General features: G+C 37.6%; 1 protein-coding gene and 1 non-coding gene across 3 annotated transcripts in view; both read left to right on the top strand.

Annotated features, from left to right (window-relative positions):
• The window catches only part of LOC126481000 (SEC14-like protein 1), a 237,820-nt gene extending 211,434 nt beyond the window's left edge, over window positions 1-26,386 (top strand). The window contains exons 10-18 of one of the 2 annotated variants that reach the window (XM_050104455.1): window positions 3,994-4,131; window positions 7,292-7,412; window positions 10,052-10,170; window positions 11,073-11,147; window positions 21,876-22,001; window positions 22,135-22,264; window positions 22,341-22,483; window positions 24,578-24,723; window positions 24,810-26,386. In XM_050104455.1, coding sequence (XP_049960412.1) covers window positions 3,994-4,131; window positions 7,292-7,412; window positions 10,052-10,170; window positions 11,073-11,147; window positions 21,876-22,001; window positions 22,135-22,264; window positions 22,341-22,483; window positions 24,578-24,723; window positions 24,810-24,897 — 1,086 coding nt within the window. In that variant the 3' untranslated portion in view covers window positions 24,898-26,386. The remainder of the gene's footprint in view (window positions 1-3,993; window positions 4,132-7,291; window positions 7,413-10,051; window positions 10,171-11,072; window positions 11,148-21,875; window positions 22,002-22,134; window positions 22,265-22,340; window positions 22,484-24,577; window positions 24,724-24,809) is intronic. The other variant, XM_050104462.1, reaches the window with a different exon arrangement.
• Window positions 13,538-13,610, top strand: Trnaa-cgc (transfer RNA alanine (anticodon CGC)). Its single transcript has one exon. It is a non-coding gene; the product is annotated as a tRNA-Ala (tRNA).
• Window positions 26,387-27,915: the final 1,529 nt, after the last annotated feature.

The raw sequence follows: 27,915 nt of genomic DNA, 5'->3' as shown, positions 1-27,915 counted from the left end.
CTCCTCTCTGCCAATGCACCCTCCCAGCACCTCTCTATTCCTCCTCTCCCCCCTCCTCCCCCACAGGCTCCTGATGATGCACTAAGCAGGCCTGTCCTGCCACCTTCTAATCCCTGCATGCTCTGTCAGACAGCACTCTTCTCCCCCCCCCCTCCCCCCCCCCCTCCCCCCCCCCCCCCAGCCAACCCTTACCCTGCTATACCTTCCTGTTCCTACCCCACTCAGAATTGTTCCTTTCATTCAAAACAGTAGCAGTCAGGCCAGCGCAGCCAGCAATAGCAATCATCTGTGCCTGCATGTGTGAATGTGTATATTTTTCTTTCTTTTTTGAAGAAGGCTTTTTTCATTGTGCCTTCTTTACATTGAGCAGCAATCTGTCCATTCCATTGTTGTTGATGTTCCAACCTGGACTTCCTATTCACTGATTTAATCAAAGTTTCAATCAGAAAAAAAGGGAGAAGGAAATCGCATTACACAAAGGAACTTAGTTCCTCCAGAAATCCATAAATTAAAGGAAAGTGTGAAGCACCTTTACGTCCGGTTCAGGAATATAAAACTACATTATTTCCTAACAAAGTACAGAAGCAGCAGAAAAACATGCAGGGAATCACTGAAGACTCTAAAAGCGCATTGTTACACTGAACAGGTAAATGAACCCAGTTATGTTAGTAAAACAGCCTAGAGCATAGTAAACGAAGGATGGGAAAATGGAATGTTGATGAGTGAGTCAAAGACATTATGTGAGGCCTTCTAGAAACATTTTAGTATGGTATGCAGAGAATAATTTATGGATGAGTCAATGCTACATATAAACTCAATTAAAATGAGCTATTAATTTTTCCTGAGAAGTGTAAAAGAATGAAACTAATCTTCAAACTAAAAAATATGTAGTGGATGAGATGACACGTCATCTGCATTATTTAAAGAATGCAGAAATGGATTAATAAAACCAGTATCACTTTTAATACATGGCTGAACTACCCTGGGGACCTTTCAAGGATTTTTAAAAATCATTGAGGTATGACCAGTGTACAAAAATGGAGCAACCACTGGCAAATAATTACATACCAATTTCATTGACTTGAATACTGGACAAGTTACTTGAAGGAGTAAGTCTGAATGAAATGAAATCTTTCTTCTAGGAATACAACTTCTTAAATAATACACAGTATGCATTCTGAAAAGAGTGGTTCACAATAACTTTTTGCCATGTACTGCTAAACAGATTGTATAATGGAAACAGTCATTGTGATTTTTCTAGATTTGTTTAAGGCCTTTGACACTGTGGATCACACAATAGTTTGGATAAAAGTAGGCCTTAGACAAGCCCAGAAAAATCCTAATTACTGTTTCCATTATACAACTTGTTCAGCAGTACGCAGCAAAAAGTTACTGTGGACACTATTAGAGGAGTAGCATTAAATTTCTTAACTACTCAGCTCCAAGATAGAAGACAGTATGTCAAACTGTCTTATAAGGATGACTGTAAGATCCTAATAGTAAAATCGGCTCACAATTCGTCTGCAGCTTGTGGTCTAGTGGCTAGTATTGCTGCCTCTGGATCACGAGCTCCCAGGTTTGATTCCTGGCCGGGTTGGGGATTTTCTTTGCCCAGGGATGGTGTTCGTGTTATCATAATAATAATCATTCATTATAGTAGCTAGATTGGACTGTGTAAAAATTGGACTGTGTAAAAATTGAGACTTCATACTGGCACTGATGAACACACAGTTGAGTGCCCCACAAACCAAATATCATCATCAGCACATGATTCTCTCAACTGTGGAATCCCTCAGAGTAGTGTTCTTGGCCTTTTTGTTTCTTGTGTATGTTAGTGACAAAGCACATCCGTAAAACTCAAAGCTAGTTAACTGAACTGATGATAAATCAATCATTAGCTGGAGCCATACTGAGCAGCTAGCATTCTAAAATCATAAAGAGAACTTTGAACAGAAGACAGATTATCTAACCATGAATAAACTTAACATTGAATGGGAAGAAGAATGTTGTCATGGTTTTTGTTAAATTATAACCAATCTCAAGTGGACATAAATATTGAACCACTATCTAAAGCTGAAACATTCAATAAACATAACTTTGTAGACATTGTGATTGATTACACATCATACATGGAAGGAGCATGTCACCTACAGCTGTAAAAACATTAGCTGTAATATTTACTTACTAAATCATCTCATAAAATATAACAATCCCTCCTGGCTTTAAACAGGTATACTCTGGATTAATCCACTCAGATTTGCAATATGGGATTGAAATTTGGTGTGGGGTACCCACAATCTACGGGGATAGGATTTTCAGGCTTCAGAAGAGAGCAGTTAGGATAATTGATAATACAAGCTAACTCCTGTCCTGTAGGGACTACCTCATCAAGTTTAATTTAGTGTCTGTGTGTTAATACAATTGTGTTTGTAAAAGATTGGTAGTATTACTTTTGAATATTACTTTATATTGGTGGCGGTAAATGTTTTATCTAGTAGTCTCTAAATTGCTACTTGCATATATGTATTATAAGTATGAGGTATAATCGGAAAGCAATGGGAATTTTCTAATTTCGCAGGTGTTATACGTCCAATTTCCAACATCTTTTTTTATCTTGTTGGTACACATGTTCATGATGTATGTTTGCATTTTTAGCTGTTTTGAATATTTAGTTTATTGTTGGCAGTTTGAAAGGTTATACATGTTTTTGAGTGCTTGGAAATTTATACTTTCAGAGAAGATGGATGAAAGAATTTGCATCAAATTTTGCTTGAAAAATGGAATAAAGTGCAGCACTGCATTCAGAATGTTGACTGTGGCGTTTGGTGAATCTACTATGAGTAAGGCAAGAGTTTGAGTGGTATAAACATCAGTTGCTGACGCCAGTGTGGAAGAAGTAAAGAAACTGGTTTTGGAAACTTGCCGAATCACCATCAGAGGGGTTGCTAATAATGTCGACATATCTTTTGGCTCGTACACAGCAATTTTTTCAGATTTTTGGGTATGAAACTTGTAGCAGCGGAGTTTGTTTCAAAATTGTTGAATTTTGACCAAAAATGATGTTCCTTAGACATCACTCGGGAATTTGCAGAACGAAGTCAACAACAAGCCAAAACTTTTAAAGAAGGCTATAACAGGGAACGAAATATGGGTGTATGGGTATGACATCGAACCGAAGACCCAGTTGTCCCAGTGGAAACTGCCTGAAGAGCCAAGTCCACAAAAAAAGTTCGAAAAATTCCACCACATGAGGTGGTTCTTCCTGCTATTACAATGGGATAGTGCATCATGAGTTCCTGCCTTATGGTTGTACGGTCAGTAAGGAATATGAACTGGAAGTTATGTGCTGTTTTCATCCAAAGAAAATGACCAGAAGTATGGCAAAACCACTCGTGGAAATTGCATTGTGATAATGCTCCCACTCTCACCTTAAGGCTTGTCTGTGATTTTCAGGCAAAAGACAAAACTGTTATGTTGCCTTAACCACCGTATTTGCCAGACATTCCTGAGGCTGAAGAGAACCATAAAACAATGTTGTTTTGCAATCATGGAAGGAGGAGGGGGGAGGGGGGGGGGGACAGAATTGCTGAAGGGACTGAACACCATAACAAAAAGTTGAGTTCTGGAAGTGGTTCCAAAATGGAAAGGTTGCTGGGCCAAGCGTATTATGTCAGAGGAGGATTACAATGAAGGGGACAAAGTTGATGCTGATGAATAAATAAAGCTTGTTGAGGAAAAACAAAAATTCCTGCTACTTTTTGATCACTCCCCATGTGGTATGGTACCATTGTTCGAAAGGAACAAAAATAATGAACGGAAATGTTAATTTTTTGTGAACAAATAAAAATGATGATGGAATTCATCATCATCAGAAAGTTTAAGTAATTTTATTAAAAGAAGCTGCTTAAATGGCAAGATTTATTTTCCTTTTTGAATATTTAAAAAGTAGTGATTTACTGATGTACATTGTCATTGTGTTCCCATTGTATACAGACACTGCATGTTTGTGAAGAGGGTCTGCAGCTTATGGAAGAAGCTACAAGAACTCAAGGAAAGCCAGTATCAACATGGTCCTTACTTGTTGATCTTGAAGGACTCAACATGAGGCATCTTTGGCGTCCAGGCGTGAAGGTAAGGATCAATAACTGGTACCCCTGCACTACTTGTGTAATGCCTACAGGTACCGTCTTGATACTTCAGCTGATAACAGTAGTGACAGTGGTTTACTACTACTGTTATTACAGTTATGTACAAAAAGTTCTGGTTGAGAATTAAGGATTATTTAGGAATAAAGGATACACACCTAAAGGCAGGTGGGCTGCGTCGTCGATAGGTACACAAACGAAAGGTACAGGGATTCGCTAGCTTCTGGCATAACTTCCTTTTTCAAGCTTGTAGGAAAAAAACATGTAAAAACACACACACACACACACACACACACACACACACACACACACAAAAGTGCCCCCCCCCCCTCCCTCTCTCTCTCTCTCTCTCTCTCTCTCTCTCTCTCTCTCTCTCACACACACACACACACACCTATGAGGATAGCTCCCATCTGTGCATTTCAGAAAAGGTTGGGGTGGTAGGGGTGGGGTGGGGGGGAGTATTCACATTACACAGGTCGTGAAGCAGCCATTGAAATCTTGCCTGTTGTGCCAGGTGGGTGGTCGACCTTGTTATTGGCAACAGTTTGGCAGTTACCATTTATTCGTGGAAGGTTGGTGGGTGCATTTTGGAGGATGTGGTAGGTTGAAAGTCAACTAGGCAAAGTCTGGGTGCTATGAGGGGTTGCCAAGGAGGAACACTGTGGGTAGGATGGGGGTTGGACAGTGATGCCCCAAGGTGGGAGTAGGATGTCAGCAGGCTGGATAGCTTTAGGAAGTGATGTCTGGAATGTCGTAGGAGTGGGAGTGTGAGGATTTCAATTAGGGTGATGAGGTATAGGTAGTGGGGATTGCATAGTAACAGTATTTTGTGGAGGGAGTGGAAATTGTTGTTGTAGGACCAGATTTGTGAGGGAAAGGGTCCAGTGAATCTGGAAAGATGGCCATTGTGGAAGGAGGAGTGGAATCCAGAAATAGATGTTTTTATGGTTAGGCATTTGAGGGAAATTCCATGGCTTAGGCAGCATTAAAGGAACAGGATATGGGACAAGGTTTTGGCTAGTGATTGGGAAACTTTTCTGAACTGGTCCAGCCGGCTGCGATGGTCTCGCGGTTCTAGGCGCGCAGTCCGGAACTGCGACTGCTGCGGTCGCAGGTTCGAATCCTGCCTCGGGCATGGATGTGTGTGCTGTCCTTAGGTTAGTTAGGTTTAAGTAGTTCTAAGTTCTAGGGGACTGATGACCACAGCAGTTGAGTCCCATAGTGCTCAGAGCCATTTGAACCATTTTTTTTAACTGGTCCAAATAAATGGAGCAGGATTTCATTAGGAGGAGGGGGGATGGGGGGAGGAGTCAGTGCTGGGCAAAAAAATTTGCATTGGAAGTTGCAAATAAATAAAGGTGTCAGATGGTTGTAGGGATAGTTGAATAACTTTGACAGGTGTAAGGAATTGAAGGAATTGTGTTAGGAGCAAAGGGTAGTATTGTGACTGGGGTATATCTGATCATGCATGATATATCACCATGCACATGAAATACATTCGCTCACACATGATTTGTTGTCATGTGTCAGAGCCAAAGAGGAAACAAGAACAGTCAGACCAGGAGTAATATATGGGGGGGATTTTGAGTTGCTAGAAGTGCGTTACACTGCTATTGAGAATCACACAGCATGTGGAGTTCCATGTACAGCTGTTGTAATGGACACAGGTGATTATACAGGGTATAAGTCTCATGTAACCATGTGTGACACATCTGCAGTGATGACGACTCCCACACCCAGCATGTTGAAGGCCTCACAAAGGCCTTTGCAGCCAGGCAACACCATCCAGACCTAATTCACAAACAGATCTTCCATGCCATATCCTCACACAAATCCGATCTTCACATCCATCCCAAGAACAAACCACAAAGAAGCTCTCCCCAGTCGACCAGTACCACCTCACGTTGTAAAGACTGAACCACGTCCTTCGTCATGGCTTTCATTATCAATCTTCATGCCCTGAAAAGAGGGAAATTCTACCAAAGATACTTCCAGCCCCTCCCAAAGTGGTATTCCGCTGCCCACCCAACCTCCACAACATCCTAGTCTTTCCCTATGTCACACCCTACCCCAATCCCTGGCCACAGGGATTGTACCCCTGTGGAAGACCCAGATGCAAGACCTACCCAATGCACCCATCCAGCACCACCTACTGCAGTCCTGCCAGAGGTTATCCTATCCCATCAGAGGCCATGCCACCTGTGAAAGCAGCTGTGTTATATACCTTCTGTGCTGCAACCACTGCCCAGCATTTTAAATTGGTATGACAGCCAACTAGCTGTCAACTAGAATGAATTGCCACTGCCAAACTGTTCCCAAAACCAAAATGGACCACTCAATGGCACAACATGCAAGATTTCGATGGCTACTTCACATCCATACCACCACCACCACCACCACCACCACCTCCTTTCATGAGCTGCACAGATGGGAGCTATCCTCAGTGGAAGTAAAATTCAGTATGAATACATACTTTGGAGATGATCGTAATAGTGTATCTTCAAAGACACTGTATATGTATGGAGCGTTTTAAACTAAAAGAGACTGCTCATGTCTGTGATTCTCTATTTTTGGGGAAGGCTGGGTGGTTTCCTAATAATTTGTTTTATGTAACTCAAAATGCACCATGTATTTGAGACAGTCTCACAAAACCTTGAACTATTAATTGAAGAGATGATGAACATTAACCACAGATTTGCTGGTTTTAAAATTATGCTCCCCTATAAAAGACACAGTGTTTCCTAGTTCTTTGTGCAGTGGCTACTGAAAGAGCAAAGTCAGCACTGGTGGTGGGAACTGCCTATTTCCCTCACATGGAACATGTCACTCATTTGAAAATCATTTGTTTCTCATGATCTTCACTGAAGTAAAACATTCTAAAGCTGTATAGAATATGATGATTTATGCTTTCTGTAAGCAAGTCAGTAGTATCACATGAAATACATTTGTTAAAATTTTCTTTTTGTGTAACTTAATCTGTTTCACTGGACAAGACATTAATGCAAAGACATTAAAAAAATATGTGTTGATTAATTTCATGTATATTTAATTGAGTGAATGTGCTAGATATGTTGTTCTGTTACAAAAAAAAGGATACCTGTTGTTGCAGTTCGCACCTAATATCATCTCCTTAAATTTTCCAGGCCCTTTTAAGAATAATAGAAATAGTGGAAGCTAACTATCCAGAGACAATGGGTAGAGTCCTCATTATAAGAGCACCACGTGTTTTTCCGATTTTGTGGACAATTGTTGGTACTTTCATAGGTATGTTTATATCTTGTCATTGCTGTTTTTTTTCCGGATAAATTGTTGTACATTTACGCAGTGCTGTATGAACTAACTATAAAGTTAATGTCTATGTTTAAAATAAAATACATGTATGATTGCGGAATTGGCTAGTCTTTATTTTACGTAAATATGATCATTTGATTTTTAAGACACCCATTGGTAACAAGATTTTCAACAAGTGTTTGTGTTAAAAATTTATTTTGCATGAGGGTTAATCATTAATTAATGGCAAGAGGAGCTAAAATATCTTACTTTGAATTACCATGTCCAGTTACTACAATTATGTAGGGGGAGGGGGGCAGGGACAAAAGGTGTTGCACTGGCCAAGACAGTGGATGTGATAGGTATATTTAGTGATCAGGAGTAATGGGATAAATATATACACTTACTGCTTTTCATTAATGTGAAAACTAAAGTTACTACAGAACTGAAGAAAAAACTGGGAGATAATGATGGATGAGTGAAGATACAAGGACGCTTAATTAAAAATAAATATTCCATATATGTGGCTTAAAAAATACCACACAAGGAGCACCAGAGAGTAAAAGTATGGAAATTTGTGTGGGATATTAATGGGGGAACAGTTTTGATGCACAGAAAAGTAAATTACTTGGAATACTAGAAGTAAAAATGGACAGCTACCCACAGCAAGAAGAGGAAACAAAATTTTCTGTGCGTAAGACACACTTCTTTCGTTGAAAAATTGCCTCCAAAATTCAGGTGCTTCTTATACTTGACACTAATATAAAAATGTCGATTTGCAATCTTGTTAACACTCTGTACCCTATGATGTGTCATTGCAGTCTACAGTGCCAGTGAACTTGGATTGAAAGTGATTTGCATTACCTGCAACAGTACAATGCTTTTGTTAGTAGCTAGTTTCATAATAGAAAAAATAAAAGGTATTTATGATGCGGGCTATAAAATAAAAGGTATTTATGATGCGGGCTATAAGTTGAAAAGAATAGCATGTACAGAAGACCATGGAAACAAAGCAGCTGAGCGTCATTTCAGCCCTCCACCAACAGAAAAAACCATTTGCAGTTGACGTGATAGTAAAGAAGAACTGGAAAAAAAAAGGAATTAGGAAAACCAAATATTTAAATAGAGAACTGAATGCAAAATGACCAAGAGTAGTGGATGAAGCATTGAAATTGATTCAAGGACACTGTCAAAATGGCACTGGAATTAATACAAAAATGATTCAAGTACACGATCGTAAGAAAGAAAACCAGTGGGGAACCAAGCCAGATAGTGTACATAGATGAAACTCCTCTGATATTTCATGTGCCGAGTAACAAAACTGTTGCAATGAAAGTTGCTAAAACTGCAACAGTAAAACCAAGTGGACATGAAAAAATGCACGACACTGCTGGCTTTTCAAGTTGTGCTGACGGTACTAAACTTAATCCAATGATTTTCAAGCACAAAACATTGCCAAAATCTTCTGAAATACTTCCACCTGTTGTTAATGTACATGGCAGGGGTTGGATGGACAAGGCTGGACTGAAATTATGGAATAACAGAGTCTGGGGGAGAAGAAAAGGAGCTTTATTGGAGTAGAGTTCTCACCTTGTGCTAGATCATTTGAAAAATTAAATGGGTCTGTAAAATGACATACAGTCAAACAAGTGTTTCAGTGAATAAAATAGTCATGGTCTAGATTGAGAGAAGGCATTATTGTTAAATCTTTCAAGAAGTAATTTTCTCAATGGCAATGAAGATCTTCTCATATATGAAGAGGACAACAGTGAAGAAGAAGAAGAAGAAGAAGAAGAAGAAGAAAGTTCGGATGACAATTTTCAGGAATCTTAAAGGTCAGTTTAGTTTTACGGAGTAAGAAATTTTTTTTAGTTGGGGTTTACAACCAAGTAATAAAAGTGGTAAAAATGTTATATTTTTTAAAACAATTTTGCTTAAAAATTAAGGCGTGTCTTATAGTCTGTAGTGGCTTGTAGTCTGTAAAATAAGGTAATCAAAATAAACTGATTCTCATAATGCAGGTTAATTAGGATATTGAGAAGAGAAATCATATATTGCACAAAATACAAAGAAATGCTATGCATGCGCAAAGAATAAAGTATTTTTGAGAAAGTGAACATACTCAGTTATATGCCTGAGTCATGGAAGTTATATCTTGTAGTAAGTATTGAGTTTAATAACTTGGCATACAATTCCTCACCTTTACTCGGTTTATGATTATAGTACATTTCACTTTTCTGTCTTTTAATCAAATTGTAGTTAAGGTATGTTGTTTCCGTTGCAAGTTTGAAATGTTAATCCAGATACATACATAAACAAGTTTAGCTCCTTTCATTAATGTAGTTTTTTGCTTCATTCATAGATTTAGTTTTCTTTCATTTCCTAAATAATATCAGGAAAATTCCAGTGTTGTTGCTATGAATAAGTGAAAGCTGATTTCTTTCACCATCCTCATGCAACTAAGCTTATGCTAAGTCTCGAATGATCTTAGTCAACATGATGTTATACTTTAACCTTCCTTCTTTCCTTCAATTCCAAAAATTATTTTGGCGTATCTTTCTTCTCCTCCAATCCACCCCCTTTTCTTAACAGCACAAGTAGAAATGTTGTTTCTTAATACCATCAATTTACAGATGAAAATACACGTAGCAAGTTCCTTTTCTATGGGGGAAATGACTACCAGGGAGCAGAAGGTCTTGAAAACTGGATTCCAGAGCAGTACATTCCAGACTTCTTAGGTGGCTCATGCAGAGTAAGTATCAAATAATGAAATAACTTGTCTTCATTCATTCTCTCTCTCTCTCTCTCTCTCTCTCTCTCTCTCTCTCTCTCTCTCTCTCTGTGTGTGTGTGTGTGTGTGTGTGTGTGTGTGTGTGTGTGTGTGAACACATGCAGATTTAACATATTGTTTAAAAAATGAACTTAGTGCTAAGTTTTAAAATAAGAAAGAGAAATATTTTGTGCAAGTTACTTAAGTGACACCTGGGTGTTAACTCATTTCACGAAAATGCACTACAGGTTTCTCTTTTTATCTTGTACTAGCTAGAAAGAACATACTCATCCTTACTGCAGACTGTGTTGATGACTTCAGTAAAATACTCTTGCTAATATAACATTGGTTTATTCCTCACGTCACAATCTTCTTTTTCATCATGCCTCACAAGTTCTTCATTTTCAGGAACAGAGGTACAGTGTCATTGTGTTTACACATCTCTCTTTCAAACATGACTCCTCCTTTCTGTCAAGTGCCCATTGGATTTTATATTTCTTCAATAAAAATAAAAATGTATGTACATAATTGTGAAAGATAAACAGCAAGATCTAAGCAAATGCAATATATTGTTAACCTTGGGTAGTACAAGGACTTTGTCATAACTTTTACTCAGATCGCAGTCTTAATGAAAACAGTGCACAGTTAGGTTTATATTGTATACAGCATTTCACTTAGCTGAATATAAATACTGTAAGTAGGTACATTTGTAAGTTATGAAATAGAATTGTCCGGAATTTTATTCACAAGATGAAGACATTATATTCCAGAATTATATTGCAAGGGTACTTCAGCAAATTAGCATTTCTATGTTATGTTTAAGTAACAATCTTTTTTATTGGTAACAGCAAATCAATGTTTTTATTTTATGATGTCTGTGGCAGCCAAACTTCCCAGTCGAGCCAGGATCTGTCCCATTCTCAATGTTCGACACATGGGAAGACTCAACGTATTTTACTGTAAGGAGTTATCCCTGTTTCTTCTGTCAGCGTATTTGCTGTAGAACTCAGTATACGTGTGCTGCTGGTGTTGCTTACATGTTTCAGAAATTTATGTGCTAGGTCACAGTGCTACAGCACCTCATAACCAATCTGAACACACAACTGCAGAATGTGCACAGGGCTTAAATCACGAGATACACCACAGTGAGAGTATTTAATTTCCTGTATGCTTTTATGTTCTTCCATTATGCTCAACTGTTTCAGTAGCCAGAAATTGTAGGCTAGTTTGTTACTTGTCTTTACTCGCATCATAATTCAGCGAACACATTTACACCTATTAATCTACCAAAGCAGTCCCAATAGATGTGTTGCTAATAAGTTCATGAGCAATTTGTAAGTAACCAGTAGATCCCCCCCCCCCCCCCCCCCATCAACCTCGGAATTATTGATCTGCATTAGTTTTGCAATTGCTGGCATATTCAGTATGTACCTTAAATGTTTAATTAATCTCTGTGAGCAAGCTGTGTCATTAAGAGGCTACAATTAATATTTAATAAGACAGGTATTTAAATTCCAGTTGGACCATTTTGTTTTTGCAGTTTCCCTTAAAGATGTAAGGTATTTCTGTGATCTTTCTTTAGTTAAGGCTATGTTTAATTTCTTTCTGTTTCGTCTGTCTATTGAACTGGTACACTGCCAAATGACCTCACTGCTAACAGTGTGTCAAATTCCAACCAATCCACAGTGAGAGACGATGCAGGGGTTAGCACTCTGGAGTCGCATTCAGGAGCAAGCTTCAAATACCCATCCAGCAATCCTGATTTATATTTTTAGGAGTTGATCTAAATTATTGTACATGTCAGAACGGTTCATTTGAAAAAGACATTAATTTCCAGCCCATACTTGCTCTAGCAGGGCATGTTCTGTCTCTTATAACAACATTGCCACTGTACTGTTAAACCTGCATCTCCTCCTCCTCCTCCTCCTTGTGTGTGTGTGTGTGTGTGTGTGTGTGTGTGTGTGTGTGTGTGTGTGGGGGGGGGGGGGGGGTGTTTGTTACTGTGAGGATATAAAAGAATAGTTTTTGTGTGCATCTTTCTGTGTTGCTTCAAATAATCTGTTGTTTCAGCATAGTAACTCATCAGAAATTGTGAAGCTATTTCTCCATTTTTTCAATACCGAATGTGACATTCATTAATGTAACAAAATCTCTCAAGAATGTCCTTTTAACTGCAGCTGTTAGTCTTCTAACATAGAAAGTAGGAGATATCTTCATTACCTTGTCATTTCCATTGTTTGGTAAAAGTGCAGCAAACTAGGTTATTTCAGCACATATTATCTTCTAAGATGTCACTACATTTGATACATAGCAAAAATCTTAAAACAGATTATCTGTCTTTGATAGTCTGTGCTGACTGTAATTTCTTTTAAGAGATTCTGTACAAAAGTGAAATGTATTGTTAAGTATCAAATTTTGATGTCCCTATGGTCATAAGATTTATTTTGAAATGAATAGCGGTATCAGAAACAACCAAAATGATTTGCAAAATTCTGAATCATGTCAGGTTTTCCCACAAGCAAAGAAAATAGTACAAATCAAGTTTCTTTTTTTTTCCCACAGCATAGCTATATTGTGAAACTGCTAAATCAACAGAAGGCTCGTGTAAGAATTAGCCACACAGATGTTTAAAAACAAACATTCATTAACATTTACTTTGTGGACCTTTTTCGATTGGCTTTGGTATTCTTCTGTGCAGTTTCTTTTCAACAGCCAATGATTTGGCACTGTATTGTGAAATGAAGTGACAGAGATGGTCTCACTGTGAAGCACTGGTCTCAAGCTAGATGTAGTTTTATGATGAACAATTTTAAGCTAACTGGTACTAATGTGATGCACCATCTTCACAGTGAAGTAGCTCCTGTAGTTCATTTGAACATGCTGCACGAAATGGCATTCCCAATTGTTTGGTAAGCCGAAGCTTTGAACTAATCAGCTAGTTTAATCCTGAAGTTATGAAAATGATTATTTTCAACAAAATGTGTAATATTTTACATCTTTTTTCTTGTACAGTAACTATTGTATGTATGTCCGTGGGAGGTAGTGGGACACAAGTGCAATTTCCACAGTTTCAACTTGAGACCATATTTGTAAAACCTGCACACTACTTCATTTGTGGAAGATTGGTGGCAGTCCTGTAGGCCATGAGCTGGAAGACTGCTATTCTTCTTCCACAAATGAAACAGAGTGTCAGTATTACAAATATATCATGTGCAGAAATTCAGCTTAGGCCTCATGGCAGTGAGGTATGGATATGTAGCAAAATATCTGGATGACTGACTACATGAAGCATACACCACCAGGGAATAATCACCCACAATCCAATACCATATTCCTAGGACCTGTACCGAGCGAGGTGGCGCAGTGGTTAGCGCACTGGACTCGCATTCGGGAGGACGACGGTTCAATCCCGTCTCCGGCCATCCTGATTTAGGTTTTCCGTGATTTCCCTAAATCGCTTCAGGCAAATGCCGGGATGGTTCCTTTGAAAGGGCACGGCCGATTTCCTTCCCCATCCTTCCCTAACACGAGCTTGCGCTCCGTCTCTAATGACCTCGTTGTCGACGGGACGTTAAACACTAATATCCTCCTCCTCCTCCTAGGACCTGTCTCTTCTTTGCACTGGATAGTCTTGGATGTTCTACCTGGAGTGATGTCACTTGTGACCACTACTTATAGAAAACAGGGTCAAGTTGTGTGATGTAGAAATCGTACTGGTCCACAAAGCTAATTTTTACACAAACATTCCACCTTTGAGCATAGCAAGTTGTGGTGTACAAGGGTTATTTATAATATTAAAATAAAGCTCTGACCATTAAACTTGGCTATGGTTTTTGTCCCCCCCCATGAACCATGGACCTTGCCGTTGGTGGGGAGGCTTGCGTGCCTCAGTGATACAGATAGCCGTACCGTAGGTGCAACCACAACGGAGGGGTATCTGTTGAGAGGCCAGACAAACGTGTGGTTCCTGAAGAGGGGCAGCAGCCTTTTCAGTAGTTGCAAGGGCAACAGTCTGGATGATTGACTGATCTGGCCTTGCAACAATAACCAAAACGGCCTTGCTGTGCTGGTACTGCGAACGGCTGAAAGCAAGGGGAAACTACAGCCGTAATTTTTCCCGAGGGTGTGCAGCTTTACTGTATGATTAAATGATGATGGCGTCCTCTTGGGTAAAGTATTCCGGAGGTAAAATAGTCCCCCATTCGGATCTCCGGGCGGGGACTACTCAAGAGGATGTCGTTATCAGGAGAAAGAAAACTGGCGTTCTACGGATCGGAGCGTGGAATGTCAGATCCCTTAATCGGGCAGGTAGGTTAGAAAATTTAAAAAGGGAAATGGATAGGTTGAAGTTAGATATAGTGGGAATAAGTGAAGTTCGGTGGCAGGAGGAACAAGACTTCTGGTCAGGTGACTACAGGGTTATAAACACAAAATCAAATAGGGGTAATGCAGGAGTAGGTTTAATAATGAATAGGAAAATAGGAATGTGGGTAAGCTACTACAAACAGCATAGTGAACGCATTATTGTGGCCAAGATAGATACGAAGCCCACACCTACTACAGTAGTACAAGTTTATATGCCAACTGGCTCTGCAGATGACGAGAAGAAATTGAAGAAATGTATGATGAAATAAAAGAAATTATTCAGATTATGAAGGGAGACGAAAATTTAATAGTCATGGGTGACTGGAATTCGAGTGTAGGAAAAGGGAGAGAAGGAAACATAGTAGGTGAATATGGATTGGGGCTAAGAAATGAAAGAGGAAGCCGCCTGGTAGAATTTTGCACAGAGCACAACATAATCATAACTAACACTTGGTTTAAGAATCATGAAAGAAGGTTGTATACATGGAAGAACCCTGGAGATACTAAAAGGTATCAGATAGATTATATAATGGTAAGACAGAGATTTAGGAACCAGGTTTTAAATTGTAAGACATTTCCAGGGGCAGATGTGGACTCTGACCACAATCTATTGGCTATGACCTGTAGATTAAAACTGAAGAAACTGCAAAAAGGTGGGAATTTAAGGAGATGGGACCTGGATAAACTGAAAGAACCAGAGGTTGTACAGAGTTTCAGGGAGAGCATAGGGGAACAATTGACAGGAATGGGGGAAATAAATACAGTAGAAGAAGAATGGGTAGCTTTGAGGGATGAAGTAGCGAAGGCAGCAGAGGATCAAGTAGGTAAAAAGATGAGGGCTAGTAGAAATCCTTGGGTAACAGAAGAAATATTGAATTTAATTGATGAAAGGAGAAAATATAAAAATGCAGTAAATGAAGCAGGCAAAAAGGAATACAAACGTCTAAAAAATGAGATCGACAGGAAGTGCAAAATGGCTAAGCAGGGATGGCTAGAGGACAAATGTAAGGATGTAGAGGCCTATCTCACTAGGGGTAAGATAGATTCTGCCTACAGGAAAATTAAAGAGACCTTTGGAGATAAGAGAACGACTTGTATGAATATCAAGAGCTCAGATGGAAACCCAGATCTAAGCAAAGAAGGGAAAGCAGAAAGGTTGAAGAAGTGTAAAGAGGGTCTATACAAGGGCGATGTACTTGAGGACAATATTGTGGAAATGGAAGAGGATGTAGATGAAGATGAAATGGGAGATATGATACTGCGTGAAGAGTTTGACAGAGCACTGAAAGACCTGAGTCGAAACAAGGCCACAGGAGTAGACAACATTCCATTGAAACTACTGACGGCCTTGGGAGAGCCAGTCCTGACAAAACTCTACCATCTGGTGAGCAAGATGTATGAAACAGGCGAAATACCCTCAGACTTCAAGAAGAATGTAATAATTCCAACCCCAAAGAAAGCAGGTGTTGACAGATGTGAAAATTACCGAACTATCAGTTTAATAAGTCACAGCTGCAAAATACTAACACGAATTCTTTACAGACGAATGGAAAAACTAGTAGAAGCCAACCTCGGGGAAGATCAGTTTGGATTCCGTAGAAACACTGGAACATGTGAGGCAATACTGACCTTACGACTTATCTTAGAAGAAAGATTAAGGAAAGGCAAACCTACGTTTCTAGCATTTGTAGACTCAGAGAAAGCTTTTGACAATGTTGACTGGAATACTCTCTTTCAAATTCTAAAGGTGGCAGGGGTAAAATACAGGGAGCAAAAGATGGTTGTTGCCTTGTAAAATTAATGCTGTTAGAAATGATAGATACTAAATTTAATGTTGTTGGAGGAAAAATGTTACTTGCTTCAGAGTTACCTGAAGAAAATTACCAGGTTAAACAAGGAAAATCAGTACAGTGCTAACATTGCTACTGACTATGAGAAAAGTCGCTATGCTGCTATAATGAAACTAAGTTTTGAAAAATAATACTGTATTTTATAGACCATAAGACATTATGGACTACAAGATCCTACAGACTACAAAATGCACCTTAGTTTTTAATCAATTTAAAAAATAACATTTTTATCATTTATGTAATTAGATTGCAAAGCCAGGCTAAAAAAAATTCATAGTTTATAAAATCAATTTGACCTTTAAAATCCCTGAAATCCTCTTCCTCATTGTCCTCTTCATATATAAGATGGTATTCACTGGCATTGGGAATGTTACTTATGCCACACTTCGTGAAAGTTTTAATAATAATGTCTTATATCACTCTAGACGAAGACTGCTTTATTCACCAACATGCTTGTTTGACTGTAGCTCATTTTAAAGCTCCATTTGGCTTGAATTCATGTTGGGTCTCATCCATCAGCCATTGTTCCACTCCTGTCCCATATACACTTTAAATGGTTTATTTATCAAGACATAAAGAGGTTGCAATTGTGAACTAAGTCCTCTCGGAGTAACAACAAGCTCTGTATTTCCCTGTCTCAATTTCTTTTCACAGAATTTTTCAAATGATCTATCACAAGATGAGAACTCTTCTCCAATAAAGCACCTTTTTCTCCCCCAGACTCTGTTATTCCATAATTTCAAGTCAGCCTTATCCCTCCAACCCTTGTCATGTATGTGGGAGTATTTCAGAAGATTTTGGCATTGTTTTGTGTTTGAAAATGATCATTGGATTAAGTTCAGTACCGTCAGCAAAATTGAAAAGACAGCCGTGTAGTGGGTTTTTTCATGTCCACTTGTTCCCAGTTTTAGCACCTTTCATGGAAACAGTTTCGTTGCTTGGCACACGAAATGTTAGAAGAGTTTAGTCCACATTCAGTATTTGGCTTAGTTCCACACTGGTTTTCTTTCAATGTTGAATAATAAAGTGATGTAAAAAATATTTTTCTTTTTACTCTTGTGGCATTCTCTTCATATTTTTCCAGTATTTTGTGAGATCTTTTTGTTTTTGATTTGCATACCAAGTCCGTAATGCCTCATAAACCTGTAGCACCAACTAACTTCAAACTTCAAAGTCCGTTTAGTTCCGCTGTAGTACTAGCTTACGAGCAAGCATTTGAATCTTTTTTGTATTAATTCCAGTGTCATTTTGACAGTGTCCTCGAATCCTTTTCAGTACATCATTTATAGTTTTGGCCATTTTTCATTCAGTCCTCCATTTGAACAGTTTTTGTTCCTCATTTTTTCAGTTCTTTTTTACTATTCTGACAACTGCAAATAGTTTTATGTTTTTTTTTTCTGTTGGCAGAGGGCCAAATGCCGCTCAGCTGCTTTGTTTCCATGTTGTTCTGTGTATGCTATTACTTTCAATTTACAGCCCGCATCATATGAATACCTTTTATTTTTCTTTCCATTATGAAACTAGCTAGTAACAGAAATATTGTACTGTTACCAATAATACAAATTACTTTCATTCAACTTCAGTGGTGCGGTAGACTACTATGACACATCTTAGGCTATACAGTGTTCTGGATGTGTGATGGGGAGGTGAGAGGAAGACAGTGTTAACAAAGCTTCTGAATCCCTGCAAGTGAAGTTTGTTGCATCGGTGCTGCTGCCACTTGAATCAAGTGTTGCCAGATACAGATATATTTCCTGCAACATTGAATGTATGGCCATTTTTATGACTGGCAGGAATTTTAAATCAAATACTGGGCATTTTTATATTAGTTTAGAGTATAAGAAGCACCTCAAATTTGTGTGTGTGTTTTGGATTCTGTCTCCATTACCCCCCCCCCCCCTCTCTCTCTCTCTCTCTCTCTCTCTCTCTCTCTCTCTCTCTCTCTCTCTCTCTGTCTCGTCTCCACAGATTGGAATTACTTTTATCTCAGGCAGTGTTGTAAGTGCCTGAAAATGCCACATTGTATCATAGTTTTTGTGCTGTATATGATGGCCTTCACAAAACTTGTAAAACTAGTTTGTTGTGAGGTTGGAGGAAGACAAAAGCATATTACCTCCAACAACATGATTAGCAATTCATTTCTTATTTCAACATGTCTTTACTGTACTGCTGTACCTAAAAAAAAACTTCCATTAGCCCATTTTACATTCAAAAACGTAAAATAAAGAAAAGGCAGCCACTCACCTTTAAGCAGACTGCTGTGTGTTGCATAGGCATGTGTAACAGTGCACAGTATTAACTAGTGTTTTTGGGTGAATGTGTGGTTCTTTGTGTGAATGTGTGCGCTTGCTGCCACCAGAAGAAGAGACAAAGCTTGAAACTAGTTAATGTTGTATTTGTTACATGTGTCTATGTACCACACATTAGTTTGCTTAAATGAAAGTGGTTGCCTTTCCTTTATTTTATGTTTTGTTACATCCAGACATTTCCATTATTGTAATTTTTTAAAAATTACCCTTACCTGCCGCAAGGGCACTGGAAGTCTATCTTTAAAGAATCTGCAAATACAAGTACTTCTGCTATGAATGATTTGGTTTCAGTGATAAATAATGGCCGTGTATAGAAGGAGCAAAGGCCGTGACAGGAAGTGTGGGTGGTGATGAATGACAGAATATCTTCATTGACTGTAGACTTACTGAATCTTCACAGCCACATACGTAACATTTCCTGCGGCATCAGTTACAGAAAAAATAAAGCTATTTAACTTCATCAGATGGGGATATAGCTTTTAGAAGTAGTGTACACAGTATAGATACAGTGTGTTTCTAAAAACTGAAGAAGTAACTTGTAGATACCATAAGCAACTTTTAGGTTTTTGTGGCAGTTTATATGGATGTGAGAAAATTAGAATGTATGTTTAAATGCAAAGTTTTGCCACATTTATTCACAAAAGAAATCGGTAAGGAGATATATTTTGTTCTAGTGTCACAAACACTATCACTGAAACCAAGTACTATTGATAATCATTAGTAATGAAACATTTAATATATATTGTTGATGATGTGAGAAGAATATAACCATTACTCCACCTTGGCTGCATATTGTTAAAGTTGTTTATGGGCTTAAAGTAGACTTCATGTGTTAGAAACATGATAGTAATGCTACTAACAATTTCATGTGGACACATTTTGAATGTTGTTTAATGTTTTTAGAATTTGTGTTCACTATATTTTCAAAAACACATTGTTGTAGCCAGTTGCTCTGTGTGTGTGTGTGTGTGTGTGTGTGTGTGTGTGTGTGTGTGTGTGTGTGCGCGCAGGTGCGTGCACACATGTTTGTTTGTTTGTTTGTTTGTTTTTAGTTAGTTTTATTTGTTTAAGACAGTATAATTTATAGTGAAACTCAATTAATATGACACCCATTCTAAGGTTCTTCAGCTATTATATTGTGTGGAACGAAACTACACTGTGTATAGTGTTTTCAAAGCAAAACAGTCCTTTACCAGTCACAGTTAAGCCAAACTGAAACTCATTACTCATGAGTAAAATTAAATTTCATAATCAGATCAACTAATGATGACTAATGGTGTATAAGAAGTTTCAGATTGTTTAAAATATAAATATTTGTGGAAGGCTTAGTTTTCATCTCTGTTGTACATGTACTGTGTCCTGTGTTGCAGATCTATGATTTGCGTATTACCTAAATTCCGTTCAGATATGACAGTTTCTTTCTATAAGATATGAGGCGTCTTTTTTAAGTAAGGTCCATTTGAACATAAGTACACAATGAAAGACTATTTCAAAAAAGTAAATTTATTTTCAGAAAGTACATACTTCACTGTATTTTTCGACATAGTTGCCAAGTTTGTTGAAACATGTATCATACCTCTCAACCAATTTTAAAATACTCTCTTCATAAAAACTTGCCGCCTGCTCCGATAACCAAGAGCTCACTGCCATTTTCACGTCGTCGTCGTCATTGTAACGGTTGACACTGAGGTGTTGTTTGAGGTGGAGGAACAGATGGTAATTGCTCAGTTGCAAGATCAGGACTGTAGGGTGGGTGGTCTAAAACTTCACAGCCAGAACTGTCCAATAAATCGCTGGTCTGACCTGCAGTGTGAGGTCTTGTATTGTCTTGGAGAAGGACAATTCCCTTTGTCAGCATGCCATGTCTTTTGTTTTGAATCACTCTGCATAGCTTTCTCAGGGTTTGGCAGTGTGCTTCTGCATTGATAGTGGTTCCTTGTTGCATTAAGTCAACCAACAAAACACCATGCCTATCCCAAAATGTGAAACCCATGTTTCGTCTCCAGTTACGATCTGACTCAAGAAGCCACCGCCTTCTTCATGATAGTGAGTCAAGAACTTCATTGCACGCTCAGATCTTTGGTTTTTGTGGATCTCTGTTAGGAGTTTTGGGACCCAATGGGAGCACAGTTTCCTAAACTTTAGGTGTTCAGAAACAATGTTATAAAGCATTGATCTCGGCATGCCAGGCAATTTATTTGAGAGCCCTGTTATTGTGAAGCACCTGTTCTCACGAACCCTCACTTCAACTGAAGCCACCATATCATCTGTAATCAAAGAAGGGCGACTGGAGCAGTCCTCATCATGGACGTTGTTACGGCCATCTTTGAATTCTCGTACCCACTTATGCACTTTGCTTTCGCTGATAACGGTATCATCGTGCAATTCACAAATCTGTCAGTGAATTTCTGTAGCAGACAGGTTCCTTGCTGACAAAAACTGTATCACTGAGCGAACCTCACACGCGGTGAGTGAGTTGATAGTCTTAAACATTTTAAAAGCACAGAACTGAACCGTGCAGGTTAGCTGCAGAGCTGAAACTGAGCACAGGTGTTCCCAAGGCATGCCGGTACACGACGCATGCGCTCGTTGCCGTATGTGCGTGAACTGCTAGTGACTACAACAAAACAGACCTTACTTAAAAAACATGCCCCATAAAATAATGCAAATAAAGGCCTTCTTTTTAACTGCAGCTGTTTCTAGGACTTGTTTGTGAAGGGTACCAAAATCAGTCATACACAAAAGCATAACAAAACTTCACCACTCACCAGATGTAAATCCAATGATTTATAATTTAAAAAAATAACAGCAAGCATTATATTGGAAGTTTCAATGTTATTTGATTAAAAAATAAATGGATAAAGAAAAGGAAACAGAGAGGGAGGCTATGTGACCCCTCTTCAGTTTGGACTAAAAGTGACATGTCTCTTCCCTTTGGGTGCTTCAGATACTGGACAAAATTTACATATGTTAATAGTGTGTGGAAGTGGAGTAATCACTGACACACTTCTTTAATTAATTGTTTGGATAATTGCATCTCACCTTTTATGAGAACTGCAATTTATAATGTGAGAAATTTTGTTTTTTATGTAAGTAGCATTTAGAATGCATTATTAAAATACTTTGTTAGTAAATTAACCTGATGTTGATTGTACACTTCCAGACGATGGTTCAGGAAGGTGGCCTAGTACCAAAATCATTATACATGTCGGAGGAAGAATTGGGAAAGGAAGGCTGTCCTCTTACTGAGGACAGCATATATCACTGTGTCACCTTAGGCAGAGGGCAGGTAAGCAGAATCTTTCATCTTGGTGTCAGGAAGGGCAGTTGTTTGTAGCTGAACATAATTCAGGTTATCATGTCTTCTTATTTAATTTTTTGAAAAGTTACATGTATCATTAGAAGATTAAACTTTTTTTTAGGTTCATGAAGTACTGATATCAAATGATGATCCGGGAAGTGTAATCACTTGGGATTTTGATGTAATGAGGCAGGATGTAATGTTCACAGTCTACAGAACTCGCGTTCCCGTGATGTTACATACTGCCACAGGTATAATACAGAATGTGATAAGTTGATGACATTACTTCTTATTTGGATCTTGCATTTATACATCTGACTCTCACAGGTCCTCTGCAGACAATTCAGCAAATGAATCCTCTAGCAACAGACCCTGAGCATCGGTCAGTTATTGAGAAGAGTTGGCGAGAAGGACAAGATTATTTCAGGGTTGAAGCCCCAGTTGTCTGCCATGATGGTGAAAGTATTCAGGTGAGGAATAAAAAAATGTCAGAAGCACTTAATAGTTTTTGTTCTGTGTGTGCTGGAGTGTTTGGTAATATGGTTTGTTAAAATATCCAGGTTCCCACTTTTTGGTATATTTACTGGAGCAGCATTTATTACCAAACTATGATAGTAGAATATTTAAAACATTAGACAAATTAAGTGAATTTTATCCATAGAGGATGCTGTTGAACTCTGTGACTGTTCCTTTATAGGTTGTAGGAAAATTTCCGTTACCAGTTACAATAAAAGATTATTTATTCATCAAGCGACCAGTTTTGGACTTGTGCCCATCCTCAGGTGTTTATACATTCATGTGCATGTTTATATTGCTGGAGATCACTGTATAAATATAAAGAAAATTATTTGCTGCTGACTAAACAGATACAAGTGGAACAGTTGTAATTGGTGAGGCAGAATTAGTCAAAAATGTATCTGTACTTACGGAAAGATGAAGCATCATTATTATAATTATGCTGTGGTGACAGTTTTTCCACATAGTTGCACATTTATCATTTTCATGTCCATATTTCAGTTTTATAAAATTTAGCTGTGTATTTCACTATTTCAATGTGCACTCGTGGAATACACTGTGTTTAGATACAAACATAAGGGCTATGGTCAAAGAACTTAAATGTAGGAGGTGTAAAGATGTTGCTTGTACAGAAACATGTAGGTTATGGACAAAGAACTTATCCAAAGGAAGAGCAAGGATGTTGCACATATAGAAACTTAAAAAGCTATTATGAATTGCGAAGTTTTTTGATCCACATTATGCATTTTTTTAAGCCCGTATATTTGTATGTAAACAGTGTATTTCACGAGTGCACGTTGCAATAGTGAAATATGCAGCCAAATTTTATAAAACTGAAATGTGGGTGTTATAATGATAACAAATGTGGAACTAAGTGGAAAAACTGTCACCACAGCGTAATTGTAATAATGATGCTTCATCTTTATGTTAAGTGCACATATATTTTCGACAAATGTTGCCTTGCCACTTGCAATTGTTCCACTTGTATCTGTTTAGTCATGAGCAAATAATTTTCTTTGTATTTATATAGTGATCTCCAACAATATAAATATATACATGAAACTGGTCATGTGATGAATAAATAATCTTTTATTGTGACTGGTAGCGAAACTTTTTGTACAACCATTAGACAAATTATTTCTTCCATATGCACTTCTTCTCCTTTTAAGCAAAAATTATGTAAACAACTTGTGCTCCTTGGTTTCTTCCTCAAAGTTGCTTTTAACAGGAAAGCTGTATTTATGGCTATGGGTTTATGATTAGAATACTACTATAGAACTGACTTGTCTTAAACTTCTTTATCCTACAAGTTTGCAATTAAAACTATGTGAACTACTGTCATTGAAGCTTCTCTCCTCATAGATCCGGCAGTTGGAGAAGTCTCTCACACTCTGTGTACCAATGATAACATCTGATTTACCCATTTATTTTAAGCAATTTCGATTCCCATTCAAGGTTTAATTGGCTGTAACAATAAACAAGTTTCATGGTCAGCGAGAGGGGGAAGGAGGAAATGGATAGAGTGAGTAGGGAAGAGAATGTGCAGGCAGATACGGGGAGTGGGAGATGGACAGAGAGTGAGTGGGTGGAGGGAGGTTATGAACAAGGAGAGGACAAGGAGGAGATCAGTGGAGGTGGGAGAGGAGGAGATGGACATAGGTAAGGGGAGAAGGATAGCAGAACATATATCAAAGTCCCATACATACGTAGCAATTGCGAAGCACTGTCGGGTTTGCTAGTGTGATATAAAAGGAACATATGCAGCATGGATAACATGAGCTTATGAGTAAGCATAAATCTTAATAGGTTACAACAAACTAATGTATCTTACCAGTTTGCAGTTGAAACACTGTACAGTCTATTTGTGTGTGCTGAGTGCAAGGTTTCTCGTCTGTACTATGACTCTTCATTGTAGAGAAGGAATTGGAAGGACTTGCAGCTCTACAATATACTTTTAATTTCTGTTGTTTCATTCTCACTGTTTGTTGAATCATGTTGGACACTTTGCAATTTTAAATAAGAATGATAAATGATTTATGTATTTTCAGGGCTCTCATGTCACAAGTCATGTGGGTACATACATCCTCCAGTGGAAATTCCACTGTAATCATCCACTAGATATAATTGATTCAATTACTGCTCATAAAGCCCAGGTCATGTACTACTATGAACAGCTTCGATCATCAGACTACAGGTATTTGAGAGATCGCTTTAGAAATTCATAGTTGGTTGAATGTTTGTACTAAAGTTTAATAAAATGTTTTGTCTTCATTCTTTCAGAGGTTCTATGTCTAGTCTGCAATCTGCACATAGTGGAATTTCAGGCAAAAGCACTAGATCTGGTACTAGCTCCTGTCCATCAAGATGATGTTATGATAGCAAAAGTGGCCCATCCAAAACATCTTGACACTGTAATGCTGTTGTAGAGGGCAACAATCTCAGGAAAAACACAGTTCATTATTTTAAGTTCGTGTTTTTTCTTTTGCATCCATGTTTTTAATTGTAAAGTTATCACTTTGCATGTTACATTATTTGCAGAGATGCCATTTGTATATATGTAGCATAGCTAGTGTGATCTCCTAAAGATACTATATTTTTGTACACTCCTTGCTGGCTCAAGGGGTAAATAGTGCTTCAGAAGCCATCTTTCTCGCCACAGCATGTATATTAGAGTAGCAATGTGAGAGTTTTAATATAAACTGGCTCCTCTTGCATAGCAAAAATTTCAGGTAAATGAATTACCAGTCTAAATGAATTGGTAACTTGCACACACTGTTTCAATAAATGACTCGTAAAATCATTTTACCTTGCTTGTTGCATATGTGCATTTTTTTTTATTGAACACATCAGATGTATTTTATATTAAGTTAGTTCCAGGTACAGAAAATAATAGTAGTATTGTGATACCTGCTTATTATAGTTATTGACTACCAGTTAAACATAAAAATGTTAGTGCTTGTAATAGAAACAGTTAAGCTTTGCATATTGAAAGACATTATTAATACACAGTGGAAATATTCCTTTTTTCAGCAGTTACATGAGAATTTCAACGCATGTTAAAATGTCTGGGAATGTCTTTATGGTGCTGGCATTGTACTGGACGTACATTTTGCTGGAAATTTCCTGCACAGTGATACTTGATCAGTGCTGATAGCATGACAGATTAGTCACCTGTTGTCTTTCTCAAATGACTGCATGTTGTACTTTATTGCAGGATAGGAAGGGATAGTATAAATAGTAAATGGTCGAACAGTATGGTACAAACATTTTTGAGCATTTTAATCGTAGGTTTAAACAACAAATACCATCACTATGTCATGAGGTACTAGACTTTTTTATTTCTTTGAGCATTAAAAATGTTATGAAATTTCTTTGTGTATACATTTTATTCAGTATTCTCAGCCTATATATGTGTTTAAATGATGTATGTGTCATATGAGTTGTAAAATTTTTAAAGTTAAACATTGTTTAAATTTCCTTCAGTGGATAAATATAAGTAATATTTTTTTCTGAATTTGACTTCTGGTTCTTGATTATGTGAAAACAGCAACATTTCTATGAAATGCTGCCACATCAGAGGCATAGGAATTTGATTCTAAAAGTGTCTATTAATGTTGATAGAATTTCAAATAAACTTTGAAATAGTAGAACAGAATGTGGTTTAATAACAATAATCAGTTTTTAAGAAATGACTAGAATAATGGCATTACATTTATGTTCCGATTGAATGCCTTATTGTACAGTCTTTTTAGACTGATATTTATGTTAATATATTTATATAAAAAATTCCTGTCAACAATGTTTATTGTACTTTAACGGATACACCATCTGTTAAATAAATCACATTTAACGGTCAACTGTTTTGTTTTTGTTACATATTTTTTATTCAATGTAGTGGTACTTTTGAATCCACTTGCTTTGTTTGTGCCTTCGTAGTCTCAACATCTTAATTTTCATTATTAGATTGATAGCCAGCAAAATGATAAGCGCAAAAACGCTGTAGTATGTAGTTACATTTTCTTTATGTGGATTTTGGTATGATACATATCACCTGCTGCGTCCAGCTACAGAGGCTGTGGTAGTGGACGGGGATTGTCTTTCATGGAAATGAAATGTAATGAAACACTTTTTCCAGTTGCCTTTTAATTGACAAAATGATTAGACTGCTCTAACATTTGCTACAGACACAGTGCAAACAACAATAAAAATAAAAATATTGGTATTTAGTGAAGAAATTCCAGGATTAATAGCTTTTTCCTCAGTGAATATGATAAATAAAATAAATGTCAGCAATGCATGAAGTCAGAAACACTTAATCAACTTCTTCCTATTAAATTATATTTGTTATTGTAATATTTCAAATGTTATTTCTTAAATTCTGTAATTGATCTACATTATTTCAGCATTTAGGTAGTAACTGCTATTACTGAAACTAATTAATGTGATTCTTTCATTTATTCATTCACAGCATCTGTGTATTTTAAATACTTATTTGTTTAAAGTCTCGTAGGGTTTTCATATGATGTTTTACCAATTACAGCATATTCAAAGTGTGATTGTGTATTTCATACTGGAATGCTATTGCAATTCTTCCATTCCAAAATTTTGATAGCATTTTCCATTGATAAACTGTCAGTGGTCGTTTGTTTGTTCAATCATTCATTAACTCATTGTGTTGCATAAATCCCATCACGAAGAAGTAGTTGCTGCAGGCAACTTCTACAAAATTTACTAAACAATGAACTATCCCTTATGCTAATCTGCTCACACTGATAACTATTGCATTAAAAGCATAATCCTGTCTTCTTTCTTGCCTTTTTATTAGAAAATCAAGCAAGTTAATGTTGTGGTTAAGATTATGGGCTCTTATTCAGAAGGAATAAATTTCAATTTGCTATCAAACTATCCATGTTAAGGTGTTACTCCTGTCTGATTGTGGAGTAATCAGTGCTTGTGCTCCACCTCTAAAGCACTTGTGGTAGCAGGACTTCAACAATAACCTTTCTTTTTATTGGTTGATTGAGTTCTAATGGCTGCACTTTTGTATGCTTTGAAAAGGGAAAGTGAAGCAATGATTGTGTGATTTTCCATTATTTGTCACCTTTTCCATAGGGAGTGGTTATATTTTGTCAAGTCATTAATCATAGTCCAAGACATTTCAGTATTGTAATGAAAGAAGGGAAAGGTGGAAGGCATATATAAAATGGATTTGTAAGGAAAATGTACTTGAAGCAAAATTATAGAAAGAGAAGATGGTGTCGATAAGATCAGACAGGAAATATCATTCTGTGTGCAGAATTTGACAAAGTGTTGAAAGATGTAAGTTGAAACAAGGCTTCCAGCATAAATTACATTCCCTCAGAACTACTGATATCCTTAGGAGGGC

This window comes from Schistocerca serialis, chromosome 1 (genome assembly GCF_023864345.2).
Source record: "Schistocerca serialis cubense isolate TAMUIC-IGC-003099 chromosome 1, iqSchSeri2.2, whole genome shotgun sequence".
In the NCBI taxonomy this organism is placed as follows: Eukaryota; Metazoa; Arthropoda; class Insecta; order Orthoptera; family Acrididae; genus Schistocerca; species Schistocerca serialis.
Note: the sequence above shows the minus strand (reverse complement) of the source record. Positions and strands in the feature narration are given on the sequence as shown.